A 12538-nucleotide genomic window follows, 5' to 3' on the forward strand; every position below is an offset into this window, starting at 1 on the left:
CTGAGTTGGCACTCAAGTGCGATGCTGCTGTGAATTTGAGGTGGCCGGCCAGAGCGGGAGTATAGGGCAAAATCGGAGTGAGCACAACCCATCAGCTGCTAACGGGATCGCTCTGTAATGTGGACGCAGGTTAGCTCCCCTCAAGCGTGGCTTGTCTTTCAGCGCCCCCCCAGAATTCCCCTGCGCCCTACCTAGTCCCTGCATCTGGACCAGAAATCCATCTCAAAGTGGGAGCTGGTTACATAGCGACTGTTTATGCCTTTTAAAAACTCCCTTAACCCACATGCTTAACATCAGCAAGTATTTCAGTCCCATTGAAGGGAACGTCACATGCTTTAATAAATTAGCTGACGCAGTGAAGGTCTCTGCATTGAATCTAGGGGCTGTGGGGTCAATCCCAGCTGATGACCCAAGCAACGGGTCAGTCTGTATTACTGTGTCGATTCTCCAAATGTGGTGCAAGCAATAAAGTAACCCTGTGTGTTCCCTGCACCACACAAGACTGCACACTCAACGGAAAGTATTTTAAAAAAACCCTGCACATTTTATTAAAATCGCAGAACAAATTTTCCTGGAACCCATGAGTAAACTCAGTTCCATTGGCCTGTTTTAATCTGAACAGCAATTTTGAGAAAGGGCAAAACCCCTCTGATTTCCATCAATAAATATAAAAAAATATAATAAATTACATTAAAAAAGTTAACACTGACAGACTAGCATAGGGCATCTAGCAAAACACAAATGAGCACAGGGTGGGGAGCGGAGTGGAAGAATAAATAGAGAGAAGGAAAATGGTTACAAGACCTTGGGCACAGCTATCAACTGTCATCTGCAAAGCTGCTTCACTTGCTACCAGAGCAATGTCAAATTTAAGGCACTGGCATCTGCCCTTCTCTTGTGGTACAGACAGGAGAATAAAACTACTGAGCAAAAGGTCCTTGATACAGCCAGTTGCTTAAAAAGCAAACACACGGGAGCAGCGTATCGGTGCCCGGTGAAAGGAAGTGAGCAAGGAAATAGATTAAGCCAGGCTTTGGTTCAGCCTGGCCAAGATGCAGGTTCCCTGCACCTGGAAAGTTGGTTGTTTTGAAGTTTAAACGTTATCATTTATCATTTTATTTAATCTTCATCCTCTTATAAAGAGCAAAGGAAAAATCAATGTTGCTTTGTCACAGCAAAGTCCCGGCCTACCCTCTGCTTAGAAATGGAGGCCATTCTGGAAAATCCACACACTCCCGCCAGTCAGGAGAGGGTCAGCAAAGCAGGGAACAAAAGACAAGCCCGATGAGCCCCGCTCTGCTTTGGCCAGTTCTGTGCAAGCAGCAGGTGGAGGAAGAGTTCGCCACGGGCCACCTCAGCAAGCACAGAACCTGCCTGACATCCGGCCACGAGGCTGCCCGCAAGGCCTTCCAAGGATGGCAGCTGGTGCCCTGGCCAAACCCAAGGAGGGCATTCCTTCAGAACAGGCTGGGCCTAGCGCCTCCCCCTGGAGCCGGCTAACATTGCAAAGCAGCGGTTGCAGTGTCTAGGCACGCTAGAGATCACCCAATACTAATGGCATGAGAGACTGGCTGACTCTGCTCTGGGCACTGCCATCCAGGCGGTCAGTGTCCTCAGAGGCTCGTGGCTGGGGAACGATGCCAAGCGCACTTCAATTCTCCACTTCAAGTATTTCCCAGTTTGCCCAGCTGCTGAGTGTCGCTTTCTCTCCCGTAGCGATTCCTTCTCCACACAGGTGGCGAAGCGGCCTGGGCTGGGGCTGGCTTCTGCTCAGATAGGGATGCCAACTGTGCTCACTTGCTCCTTCAGCCCCAGCAGGCTGTAGGCGATGCGTTTCTGGTGACCCGGCAGGCGCACCCCGATTTTCTTAATGTCGCTGGGAAACAAAAAGGCAAAGGGGAATGTCAGCCGGGCCCAGCTGCTACCATGATGCATGAATGCCAGGAGTGGGCAAGGGACGGCCTTCCGGTCCAAGCTGGTTTGACCTGCTATCCCCAAGGGGAGAAGGACTCATCTCACATTTACCAAGCGGCCACGAAAGTTGGCCTAGCAGCCCGAGCGTGTGGGGCATGGCCAGGGAAAGGGGGCATGGTTGGAGTGCGCCTGTGCCCCTGCCATCCCTGTCTAGTCATTAGCCTCCCAGGGTCACAGCCAGCTGGCAGAGCTGAGAGCAGCCTTGAGGCTGCCCTAAACTACGCAGCTGATGGTGTTGAACTGGCTTCAGGACCAAGGAGCCACCTGCACCTCTTGTGACCACCACTGAGGACTGGTGTCCTCTCCTGCCTCCTCACGATCTCCCCCTGCCCTATCTTCATCCCCGTTCCTCTCTCGTCTTCTCCTTCCCCCTCGACCCAGCCTGATCCTTCCCTGCGGACAACTGCCGATGGCCCAATCCAAAGCTAGTGAAGCCAAAGGAAAGACTCCCAGGCTCCAGTGGGCTTTGGGGGAGGCCCTGTGTTCCCAGCTGGAGCTGGGAGACTCTTTCTCATGCCCTATCCTGACACTGCTTCCTTTTGGCAGCCCCAGCGCTTGAACAATAAGGGGAGGGCAGACCAGCCTGCCTGTTAATAAGCCTCTCCCTTGTTTCCCTGTAAAGCCAGTTAATTACAGGGTGCGTGCTCAGATCGGCAGCACCTCTTGAGACATCGCTGAGCCACCTTGTGGGCTAGGGCAAGGCCAGCAGAGAAAACAAGCAGCTCCACACACCTCCACAGGTAATTAACAAGGGCAATTAGTCTCGTTGGGCTCTGCAGCATGTCTCCAGGCCCTTCACAAAGGGAGCTTTGTCATCATTGGGGAACTCAGGTAGGTGGGCGTGGTTTTGCCAAAGGTCACAGGCATGGCAGAGCCAGGAACCAGATCCAACACGCCCCCTGCCCAGTGCTATGCTCTAGCCACTAGACAATGCTGCCTCCCTACAAACATAGAGGAACAGGCCAGCAGTCCAGCTAGTCTGCCTTCCAGCCTTGGAAACAGCCAGCTCCAGAAGATGGGTAAACTCCCCCAGCCTTGCTGGCAGCCCAGGAACACCGAGAGGCCCCAACAGAAATCCAGCCCCAGACTCAGCCCTTGCCCTGAACAGCTTAGAGTGGAAAGGGAAACTGAGTCAGGGGGGTGGGGGAGGGGGGTGACTTGCCCAGCAGGCTGGCGGCAGAACTGGGAATAGAGCCCAGGTCTTCTGAGTGCTAATCTAGTGCCCTAGCCACTAGGCCACACTGCCTCCCCTGCATTTAGAGCAGACGCACTGCAGGCAGAGGCTCCCCAGGCTGGGCGGCAGAGAATCCCCTTGGGCAAAGCTGAGCCAGCTTTGTTTAGGGAACGTGATGTTCTGCAGCTATCCCCGGATGCTCTCCCCCATCTCTGTCCCTGGGGCATACAGAAAACATTCCCAGCCTGGTCCAGCAGCCAGCCAGCCCTGCTGTTCACACAGGCTATATTTAATCTACAGGGCTTGGGGTGTTGTTATTTCCTGGGGGATGAGAATTTGGAGGGGGGAGGGAAGGAAAAGAGGGTCCCTCCCCTCCTTCCAAGAGTGCCTGGGGGAGAGCAGGGGGGAGATGACAGCGCTTCTCCCTCCTGGGTGACTCTGAGCAGGGTCCCAGCACGGAGAAGGACGCGGCTTCCCGTGGCTCTGCCAGGAACCACTGCGGGGGTTGGGAGCAGGGAAGGCAGAGGGGCAAAACTGAGCCCAGACCACCAGCTCTAAGGAAAGAGAGAGCCCGAAGGGAGGCTCCATTTCCCCGCGTCGGCCCCTGGCCCAGCCGGGGACGGGGGCAATGCAGAGAGGGGAGGGGGCAGCGGTTAGCAAAGTGCAGTGCACGCAGCAGCTCTGGGCTCAGCCTTCCGGGCCCGGCCCCCCTCTTCTGGGGCCAGCTGGAGCTGGGAGTGCTGGAGAAAGGTGAAACTCTGGGGGGTGGGGAGCTAGCAGGTTTCCCCCACTCTCTCTCAGGGACAGCTGATGGGATCCTGCCCTCCTTGGGCAGAAAACAGGTACGGATGGGGGAGGTAATGCCAGACGGCGACAAGAGCAGGAGAACGACACTGGCAGGGAACCAGAGGTTTCACCAGGGGAACAGGGACAGCTCGGCCCTGGAGAGAAGAAGAGCAGCTCAGCGGGCATCAGCCTGACAGCCCTACGTACCAGCACAAGGGGGACTCTGGTGCCAGGCCCAGTGTTGCCCCTGGATCAGAGCTCTCTCCCCCACACCCAGGGCTCAGTCCCGGTGGCTGGCAAGGATCAAACTGACGGGGCTTTAAGAGCCAGGTGATCTGGCTCTTTTCCGAGTGCCACAGGCAGAGACAATTCGGCTCGCGGTCGGTGCCTGCTGCAGCCTGTCTAACCTGGCCAGTGCTGGAATGCCCAGGACCCACTCGCCCTGGCAAGACACGAAGCAGCCAGTGTGGGAAGCTGGTGCACGCATCTGCCTGCGGAGCCAGAGCCTGCCCGCAGTGAAGGACTGGGCCTGTGGTGAGCAATCAGATCCGCACGGAGCCCTGCCCTGGAAGCCCTCAGAGAGACGTGAGACAAAGGCAGCAGAGGGGGGAGTGTGACTCACTCGTTGCTCATCTGCACCACTTTCTCGATGGCGTTGTAGCCGCACGACAGGAAGTTCTCCGTGTACTGGTTCATTTTGATGGAGTCCAGCCACTCAGAGACTGTCCTGAAGGGAAGGCCCTCCGAGCCGCTGGTGCTGGGCAGGCGGATGGACACCCTGCAAGGACACAAAGCCCCCAGACGTTAGCGTCCCATCTCCCCTGGGCAGGGATGGATTCCTCTGCCCAACACCCAGGGCAGTTAGACCAAGGGGAGCAAGACATGGGGGCAGGTACCCAACAGGTCACTCCTCCTTCCTCCATGAGCCACATGGGTAAAGCACCCCCATCCTCCATCCCCTGAACTGCAGGGAGATTCACACATCCCATCCTCAAGGTAGGGGCATGCTTCCAAGCCCCCGCCACGCCTCTCTTTCATCTCAAAGGCGTCAAACCCCATGGGAGGAGGTGCTGAGCTACAGACGTGTCAGGACTGGAGAGCGGATGGCATGCACTGATGGACTGAGCACAGGGCCGGGAGCCAGGATCCCTGACGTTCCAACCCAGCACTGCCACCAGCTTGCTGGGTGACCATGGATAAAGAGCTTGAGCCGTGCCTCAGTTTCCCCATCTGTCAGAGGAAGGTGGGGGTAACAAATCCCCGCTCCATGGGGCAGGGTGGCTGGGAGGCTTAATTGCAGCATGTCTGTAAAGGGCTGAGTCAATGCTAAATGCTTTTTAACTACTGCTCGTTGTTAGTCTGGTGGGGGCTCGCTGGGCCCAGCTGCTTCACAGCTTTCACAGGAGCTTGGCTTCAAGGGGATCCCTGGGGGACGCGATGGGGGACAGAAGCCGTGGGAGAGCCCTGGCTGCCTGCACGCTGCAGTGAGAGGGTTCCCACCCCTGCCAGTCTGTGCTCCAGGCGTCCCACATCTGCTGCCCCATGGCCTGCACTGGTTCAGCCTTGGCATGGCCCTGTTGGCTCGAGGCCTGGGTTTGGCCCTGCGTCCCCTACACTTGGTCCGAGCCCTGCCCCCGGGCACCAGCCAGTTGGCAGCCCATCCCATTAGCACCACCTGGAATTCCCCGACCCCGAGGCGCACAGGTCTTCACCTCCCTGCAGCAGCCTCCTGCCAGTGCCACAAAGCGCTCAGGGACACTGGCGCGCTGCACCCAGCCCTCGCTTGCTTTCACAGCTCCTGTTGCGGTTCCCACCCTCTGCAGGCCAGGACCCTGCAGAAACACCCTCCCCTATCGCCCACGTTGCCTGGTCGGCTGCCCTGCCTCCTCTGGGACCAGCCCGGCCTGAGCCCCTGCTGCCAGGCCCTTATTCGATGGTGCCAGCTGTACATGGCTCAGTGTCTTGTCCTCAGGAAGCAGAGGCGGCTCGGACCAGCTGCCTCCTGCTGCCCTGGGTTTGCGAACCCCACCCTCCACCCAGAGCAAGCTCTGGCTGAGCAGGGCCCAGGGCCCGGTGGGTGAGCTCCGGACAGGGGGCATGTGGAGAGGGCTGGTGGCCAGCTGCCTACCGAGGGTCGAAGTCCGCCATGGTCTTGAGCGACTCGGGGGCCCGGATGAGCTTGTCAAGGATGCTGACGATGTCGTTGAACTTGGGCCGGCGGCTCCTCTCCTGCTGCCAGCACTGCATCATCAGCTGGTAGATGGCGGAAGGGCACTCCATGGGGGCTGGCAGCCGGAAGCCTTCGTTGATGGCTTTCATGACCTGCCAAGGGAAGGCGCACGGAGGGTGAGAGACGTGGCCTGCAGATCAGAGGCACTCACCTCTCACGTGCTGGCAAGGCGAACGCAGCTAGCTCTGTGCCATGCGTTGCAGTCAAGGGGGTGGCCTCCCAGCCTGGTGCTGCGGAGAGCTGCCCGGAGGCATGTGGGGCAGGCAGGCGGGGAGCTCTCCCATAAATCCCTGGCTAGACAGGGAGCGTCTCCTTGTCTCTTGCTTTGAGAATGGACACATGGCTCAGACCATCCCAGAGAGCCCCACAGGTGGTCAGAGCGCCTTGTTCATCACCCGCCGAGCAACCCAAGTTGTGCCTGGAGCATACACCAGGCTGAGTAAGGCGGGGCCTCATGCTGCCCGTCGTGGGGGCTCAGGAAAGCCCCTTGCCATGTTAACCACACCCATTCCAGATGCCCAAGGAGGCAGCACCATGGTGCTGCCAGGCTAACAGCCGTGCAGGCTTCCCCCGCGGTGCCTTGTGATGTGTCCCCTGCTCAGCCCAAAGGAGGAGCTCCGTCTTCATGGCCCATTCGCTCCCTGGCCCTGCAGCTGCTATTGCCGGCCACAGCGGTGGGCTTTGTCCTGTGGGCATCTGTCCCCGGAAGTCTGGACCCCCCAGTGCATTTCACATGGGCCACAAAGGACCATCAGACGGGGCAGCATTGGACAAACAAGCCAGGCTGGAGTCTGGTCCCTAGCCCCTCCCCGTGCCTCCATCCAGGCCTCTCGGATATCCAAGCCCTTCAAGACAGGTGATGGATGGGTGGAGAGACATGGACAGACAGACACTTTTATCCTCCCCCCAGATGCCGACCATTGTGTTGTCAGTGCCAGGGCAGTGGGCACAGCGAATAGTTGGTGCGTGGGGCCGGATCCCCACTCTACGGACATGCAGCGGCCATTCCCAGCAGGAGTCTAGCTGTCCATCCCCATAGGGCCGTTCAGACAGACAGGCCGGCTCTGCCCCCGTCCCCCGCCAGCTGTGCTCACCTCATGGTTGGAGAGCTCCCAGTAGGGCCGCTCGCCGTAGGACATCACCTCCCACATGACGATGCCGTAGCTCCATACGTCGCTGGCCGAGGTGAACTTCCGGTAGGAGATGGCTTCCGGGGCTGTCCAGCGGATGGGGATCTTGCCGCCCTGCGAGAACCACACAGCCCAGGGATTGACACTGCTGCCTGCTTGCTCCATCCCTGGCTTATACCGAGGGAGGGTGCAACCCACAGGGCTTCCTCCTGTGCCCACGACTGGGCATGCCGGAGCTTGCTGGACCCAGAGGGGGCTACGCGGGGGGCCGCACCAGCAGGGCCCAGACCAAGCTGGGCTCAGGCTCAAGGAGCCAGGCGGGCTCTCATGGCCACGCAGCCCCACGGGGACCGACTGTAACTGATGCGCTGCAGGATTCTAGTGCAGGCGGAAACGTGATCCTTGCTGGGTGTGGGGAGAAAGAGTTTCTCTGACATCCCATCAGCCCCAGCCAACATGCCCACTTAGTGTAGGTCCTTCGCCAACAAAGAGAGGCAGGCACAGGCCCCGGCTGCAGTCCCTCCATGCCGGAAGGAGCTCAGCTGCCCCCAGCCCAGGGGTTTGTCCACCCACCGTGGCTGAGGGAGCAGATTTCCAGGGGGGCTCCCTTCGTGATCTTGGGGACTCTTCTACTGCCCTTCGCCATCCTGAGAATGGGGTGGGATCAGCCCATGCCCCAGGGGGGAAGGGGGGAGTCATCTGCGTTCCCCTGTGTCCACCAGCTGGGACTTGTTCCCTGGGAGAGACAGAACAAACTCCTCTTGGCCAAGGGGAGCACTGTAAGGGCAGTGGGAGCAGCAGGGGCGTTCTCCAAACTCCCGCTAGCACCAGGAACAGTCAGGCCTGGATCTGCCGCAATGGTGCTGGCTCCAACCTCACTTTGTGCCCTGTGTCCCATCGTCAACCCTGCTGTGTCTGCCCCAGCTCGGAGGGACCCTTACACTTGAATTCTGATTTACTGCGGCTGCCAATTCTTGGATCCTGTCTGGTGTTACCTGTCCTCTCTCCCACTCTCTTGCAAGCCTAAGCAAGGGCTGTATCAGGGGAGCTGGCTGGGGGGGCCTGAAGACTGGATTAGCAGGAGGGGCTGCAGGTTGGGATACAGGGGCATCCATGGACCTAAATCAGGGAGCAGGGCTGGAATAGCAGGAGGGGCTGCGGGCTGGGATTGAGGGGCTTTGACAGAGCTATGTAGCCAGAGATGTTGGGGGCCTTATGCCCCAGAATAGCAGGAGGACTCAGTCTCCCAACCACAGAAGACACCCAATGACCCCAGGGGAGCAGGGTAGTGCAGTCGACAGCACTTACGCTGGTGGTGTACGTGGCCTCGGGATCATCCTCCAGGACGCGGGATAGGCCGAAGTCGGACACCTTGCAGACCAGCTGGCTGTTGACGAGGATGTTGCGGGCAGCCAGGTCCCGGTGCACATAGTTCATGCTGGCAAGGTACTTCATGCCCGCAGCGATGCCCCGCAGCATGCCCACTAGCTGGATCATGCAGAACTCACCGTCCTTCTCCTGCATGACGAGAAGAGATGTGCTCAGGACGGCAGGGAGTTAAGCCAATCGCTTTCCCCGCAGGCACTGTGCTCCTATCACCATCTCGCGTTTACATGGCTCCTTGAACCCAGAGCATGCCACAAACTATATCTATGCCATGCAGCCAGAATGCAGCCACCTCTGGGGTGGAGGGTGGCTGCCCATCAGTGCACAGAACAATGAGGGGGACACGAATCCAAACCCAAAGGAAGGGCCGGGAGGGTCTTTAACCCCATGTGGAACCCCAGGAGTTATAGGCTTGGCTCCCCTACAGCACACTGCATGTAAATCTACGGGCTTGACTGTCCTTTCCCTGCACCTGCAAAGGATTGTGGGATATGGTGGTTTGTGGGTTGCTGAGCAAAAAATATTGAAGAGCACTGGGTTAGACAGTCCGGCTCTTTTTCTTATTAAGTGGTGGTAAGAAAAGCAGACATTTAAAGAGCCAATTCCCTGCCTTGTATTCCCACTCACATGATTCAGATCAGGAGCATTCTGACAACCCAGTGGACTTTGCATCACTGATGCAGCTCGTTTAATTTTGCATTTTGCTCAACTCCAGACATGGGACGGGGGCTGCTCAGTTTCATCGGTTTCACCTCCCATCTGGAATGCACTAGCCCAGGGTGGAGATGCCCGGGATGCAAAGGCTGTAGTGGAGAGTTTCATAGACTCTCATCAGCCCACATGCTTACACCTGAAAAACTGAAAAAGCAAATAACTAAGGCAGAAGTTCACCCTGACTGGTAAATCTTGATGATTCTCTTCCTTGTTATCTGACAAAACCGAAATCCGAGGGTGTGGCCTTCAGTTCTCGACAGCATCCCTTTAAAAATGAGTGGGCCTAGCTAGGACTGAATTGTGCTTCTCCACTCTCTGTTCATGAGCGAGGAACCACAACACCTACCCGCAGGAACTTGTCCAGGGCTCCGTTTTCCATGTATTCAGTGATGATCATGAAAGGTTTGTCTGAAAAGAAAAGGGTAAATCACGAGAAGTCCTGGCAGAGCTCCCTCCCGCAGGCCCCAGCACGCCTGGTGACAGCCCGTGGGCGTTTGTGCACACAGAGCAGGAAGGGGAGCCGGGTGCTGGTCATGGGGCGGAGGGGTGGCTGGATCAGCCTCCCAGGAGAAGAAGCCCAGATAAGGTGATCAAGATTCCGCTGAGCGTGGGCGTCATCTGCGCTGATGGGCACATGGCAGGGAACATGACTGGGAAAGGGTCATGCTTGTGGGAGGGGTCCACTGTAGTGTGGCTAGTAGCCAAGCTGGCCACCACATTCTGCTTCAAGCAGCTGTTCTGGTGCAACCCCAGGATTCGGGTACCTTTTGGTAGGAATGATCCTGCTCAAAGTCCTGTAGTGAGGGGCGAGGGGATTTTTTAAACTGGTTTTCAGAACAGCGACTTTCCACGAGTCGCCCCAGCACAAACCTTGCCATTTTTGAAGCTAAATCAGTGCTCTTGGCAGGAAAACTACTGGCTGTCACCCAGGGATCCCTCAGGTGAGAAGGGGCCATGGGGGGCGTACAGGATCGGGGGGTGCTTACACTTGGAGACGACGCCCTCCAGCCGGATGATGTTGTGATGACAGAACTGGCCCATGATACTGGCCTCGCTCAGGAAGTCGATGCGCTGCTTCTCTGTGTAGCCAACCTTCAGGGTCTTGATTGCCACCGGGACATCCTTCTTCCCGTGTTTCAGTGTCCCCTTGTAAACTTCCCCGAATTCGCCTGGCAGGAGAAAAGGAGAAGCGGGTGATCTTCCTGAGGCTACTGCAGACCTGGGCATGTCCACTGCTGGGCAACGCAAAGGAAATGCCCATCTGCCTCTTCTGTGATGGGAAAACCCCTTCAACTACTGGCTGCACCAGGAGGCCATATCCCTCCTACACCAATCACAGCCTGCTTGAGGAAGGCGGGCCCCACCTGCACCAGCCGCTTGCAGCAGAAAGAGGGAGCAACCTACCTGCACCGATCACCTTCTGCCGGGTAATGCACGAGGGGTGAATCTCGGTTGTAAATTTCAGCACTGCTTGGTTGGGGTCTTCGTAGGTGTGAGGGTCCACGTAGGTCTTCAGGGGCTTCAGCTGTTCTGTGGGGCGGAGGGAGGGAGGGGACACATGGAAGCAGGCATGAGGCTGGGGCTCAGGACCCCAGCGAGATCTCATCCTACTGAAAGTACAGTTCAACTCATGGCCGTTGGAAGCCCAGCCGTCCCGGCCTCCTCAGCCCAACACCCGTTTCCTCCCCCTGCTGCAGACAGGGGCTCCACCGACGTCAGGCTGGCAGAGTCTCCCTTGAGCCTGCACAGATATTTACGGGTCACACTGCGGGTTCCTGTTCACTCACTGGGATTGGCTCCAAGGGCCCCGCTCTCGAGGTGGCTCGAGAGGCCACAGCACAGACAGTGCAGCCGAGCTACACCCCGCATGGACACCACCGGGGACTCACACTAGGGCCTTTCTTCAGCAGCAGGCTGTGGGGCCAGCAGGCCTCTCACAGGGGGCCGGGGCTTGCAGGGCCACATTCTGCCCAGCCCCTGCATGGGCAGATGAGGAAAGACACGGACTGCGCTGGGTCTGCTCACCGCCTTGTGGGGTAAGCACCACCTTGTGGGGTAAGCCTCCATGGGGTGCAGGGGCCCTGTCTCCACCCTCCCTGCCCCAGCTGGCGGAGCTAGCTGAGCATAGAGCTGGGATCTGCCACACTCGTCTCTAAGGGGCACATGCTCCCTGCCAGCCCCCAGGAGCAGACTCCGTGGCGTGGATCCCACCCAGCTGCCGCTGGAGTCTCTCACTCACCAGACTTGGAGAAGTAAACATCCTCGGACGACTGACGGGTCCGTGAGCGCCTTCTCCTACAACAACAAGGAGGGTTAGGCCTGGAGATGTTCCCCACTGCATCCCGAATCAGATGACCAGCAGCCCCCCATGAGAGAACATATCAGACAAGCTCATCTCCCCCACATCCTTCTTTGCTGTCTTGAAGAGACCCCAGATTGATCCAGCCGCCCGCCCTGACTCTTAATATGGGACCAGATACTGGGGAGTCCTGCCTTCAGCCCTTCCTTGGACAAAGCTCCCAGTGACACCCAGGCTGGGTAACCAGTGAGTAAGGACCTGAGGGCCTAGTGGGAACAGACTAGTCTGTTTCACTTCTGTCTCTGGTCAGTTTCACATCCGGGCTCTCCTGCCATGATGTCTGGGTTGCAAAAAGTCAGACCCTTAAGCAAACATGTTGGTTGCTCTTACACAGCCTAAGCTGGACCCAGCCCTGCCCAGGTACGTCTCAGCGGACGACGCCAGGTCAGCAGCGGGGAATCACGGGGTAACTAACGCCTGGGCTGGCAGCAAGGCTCAGGTTAGCTGCCCCAATACTGCCCCCTCCGCAGCTCCAGGCCAGTGGGTGCAGCGTCTGTGAGGGAAGGGAGGTCCAATGGGGAAGGGACAGGCAGCCACTCCTGGGCTATGGATGCTCTAATGACAAAGGGGGATGCAAATACCTTCGGTGAAGGTAGAGGACGACAGCTACCAAGGCCAGTATCAAAATGATCCCAGAGATAGAGCCGCCGACCATGGCCGCCGTGTTCATGCCCTCGGAGCCTGCAGGAGGAAGGAAAGACGGTGAAGGAAGCCACGGGGAAACTAACCCCACATTCCCAGCATGGCTCCTTACTGGCCGGGCTCTGCCCAGGCCTCTCCAAGGG

General features: G+C 58.1%; 1 protein-coding gene across 1 annotated transcript in view; it reads right to left on the reverse strand.

Moving 5' to 3' along the window:
- Nucleotides 1-521: 521 nt before the first annotated feature.
- EPHA2 (EPH receptor A2) overlaps nt 522-12538 on the reverse strand; it is a 37454-nt gene continuing 25437 nt past the window's right edge. The window contains exons 8-17 of the mRNA XM_073316537.1: nt 12335-12434; nt 11634-11689; nt 10799-10924; nt 10381-10563; nt 9741-9802; nt 8603-8812; nt 7259-7408; nt 6063-6256; nt 4557-4712; nt 522-1876 (exon numbers count right to left, since the gene is read on the reverse strand). Coding sequence (XP_073172638.1) covers nt 1771-1876; nt 4557-4712; nt 6063-6256; nt 7259-7408; nt 8603-8812; nt 9741-9802; nt 10381-10563; nt 10799-10924; nt 11634-11689; nt 12335-12434 — 1343 coding nt within the window. The 3' untranslated portion in view covers nt 522-1770. The remainder of the gene's footprint in view (nt 1877-4556; nt 4713-6062; nt 6257-7258; nt 7409-8602; nt 8813-9740; nt 9803-10380; nt 10564-10798; nt 10925-11633; nt 11690-12334; nt 12435-12538) is intronic.

This window comes from Lepidochelys kempii, chromosome 18, assembly GCF_965140265.1.
Source record: "Lepidochelys kempii isolate rLepKem1 chromosome 18, rLepKem1.hap2, whole genome shotgun sequence".
Taxonomy (NCBI): Eukaryota; Metazoa; Chordata; order Testudines; family Cheloniidae; genus Lepidochelys; species Lepidochelys kempii.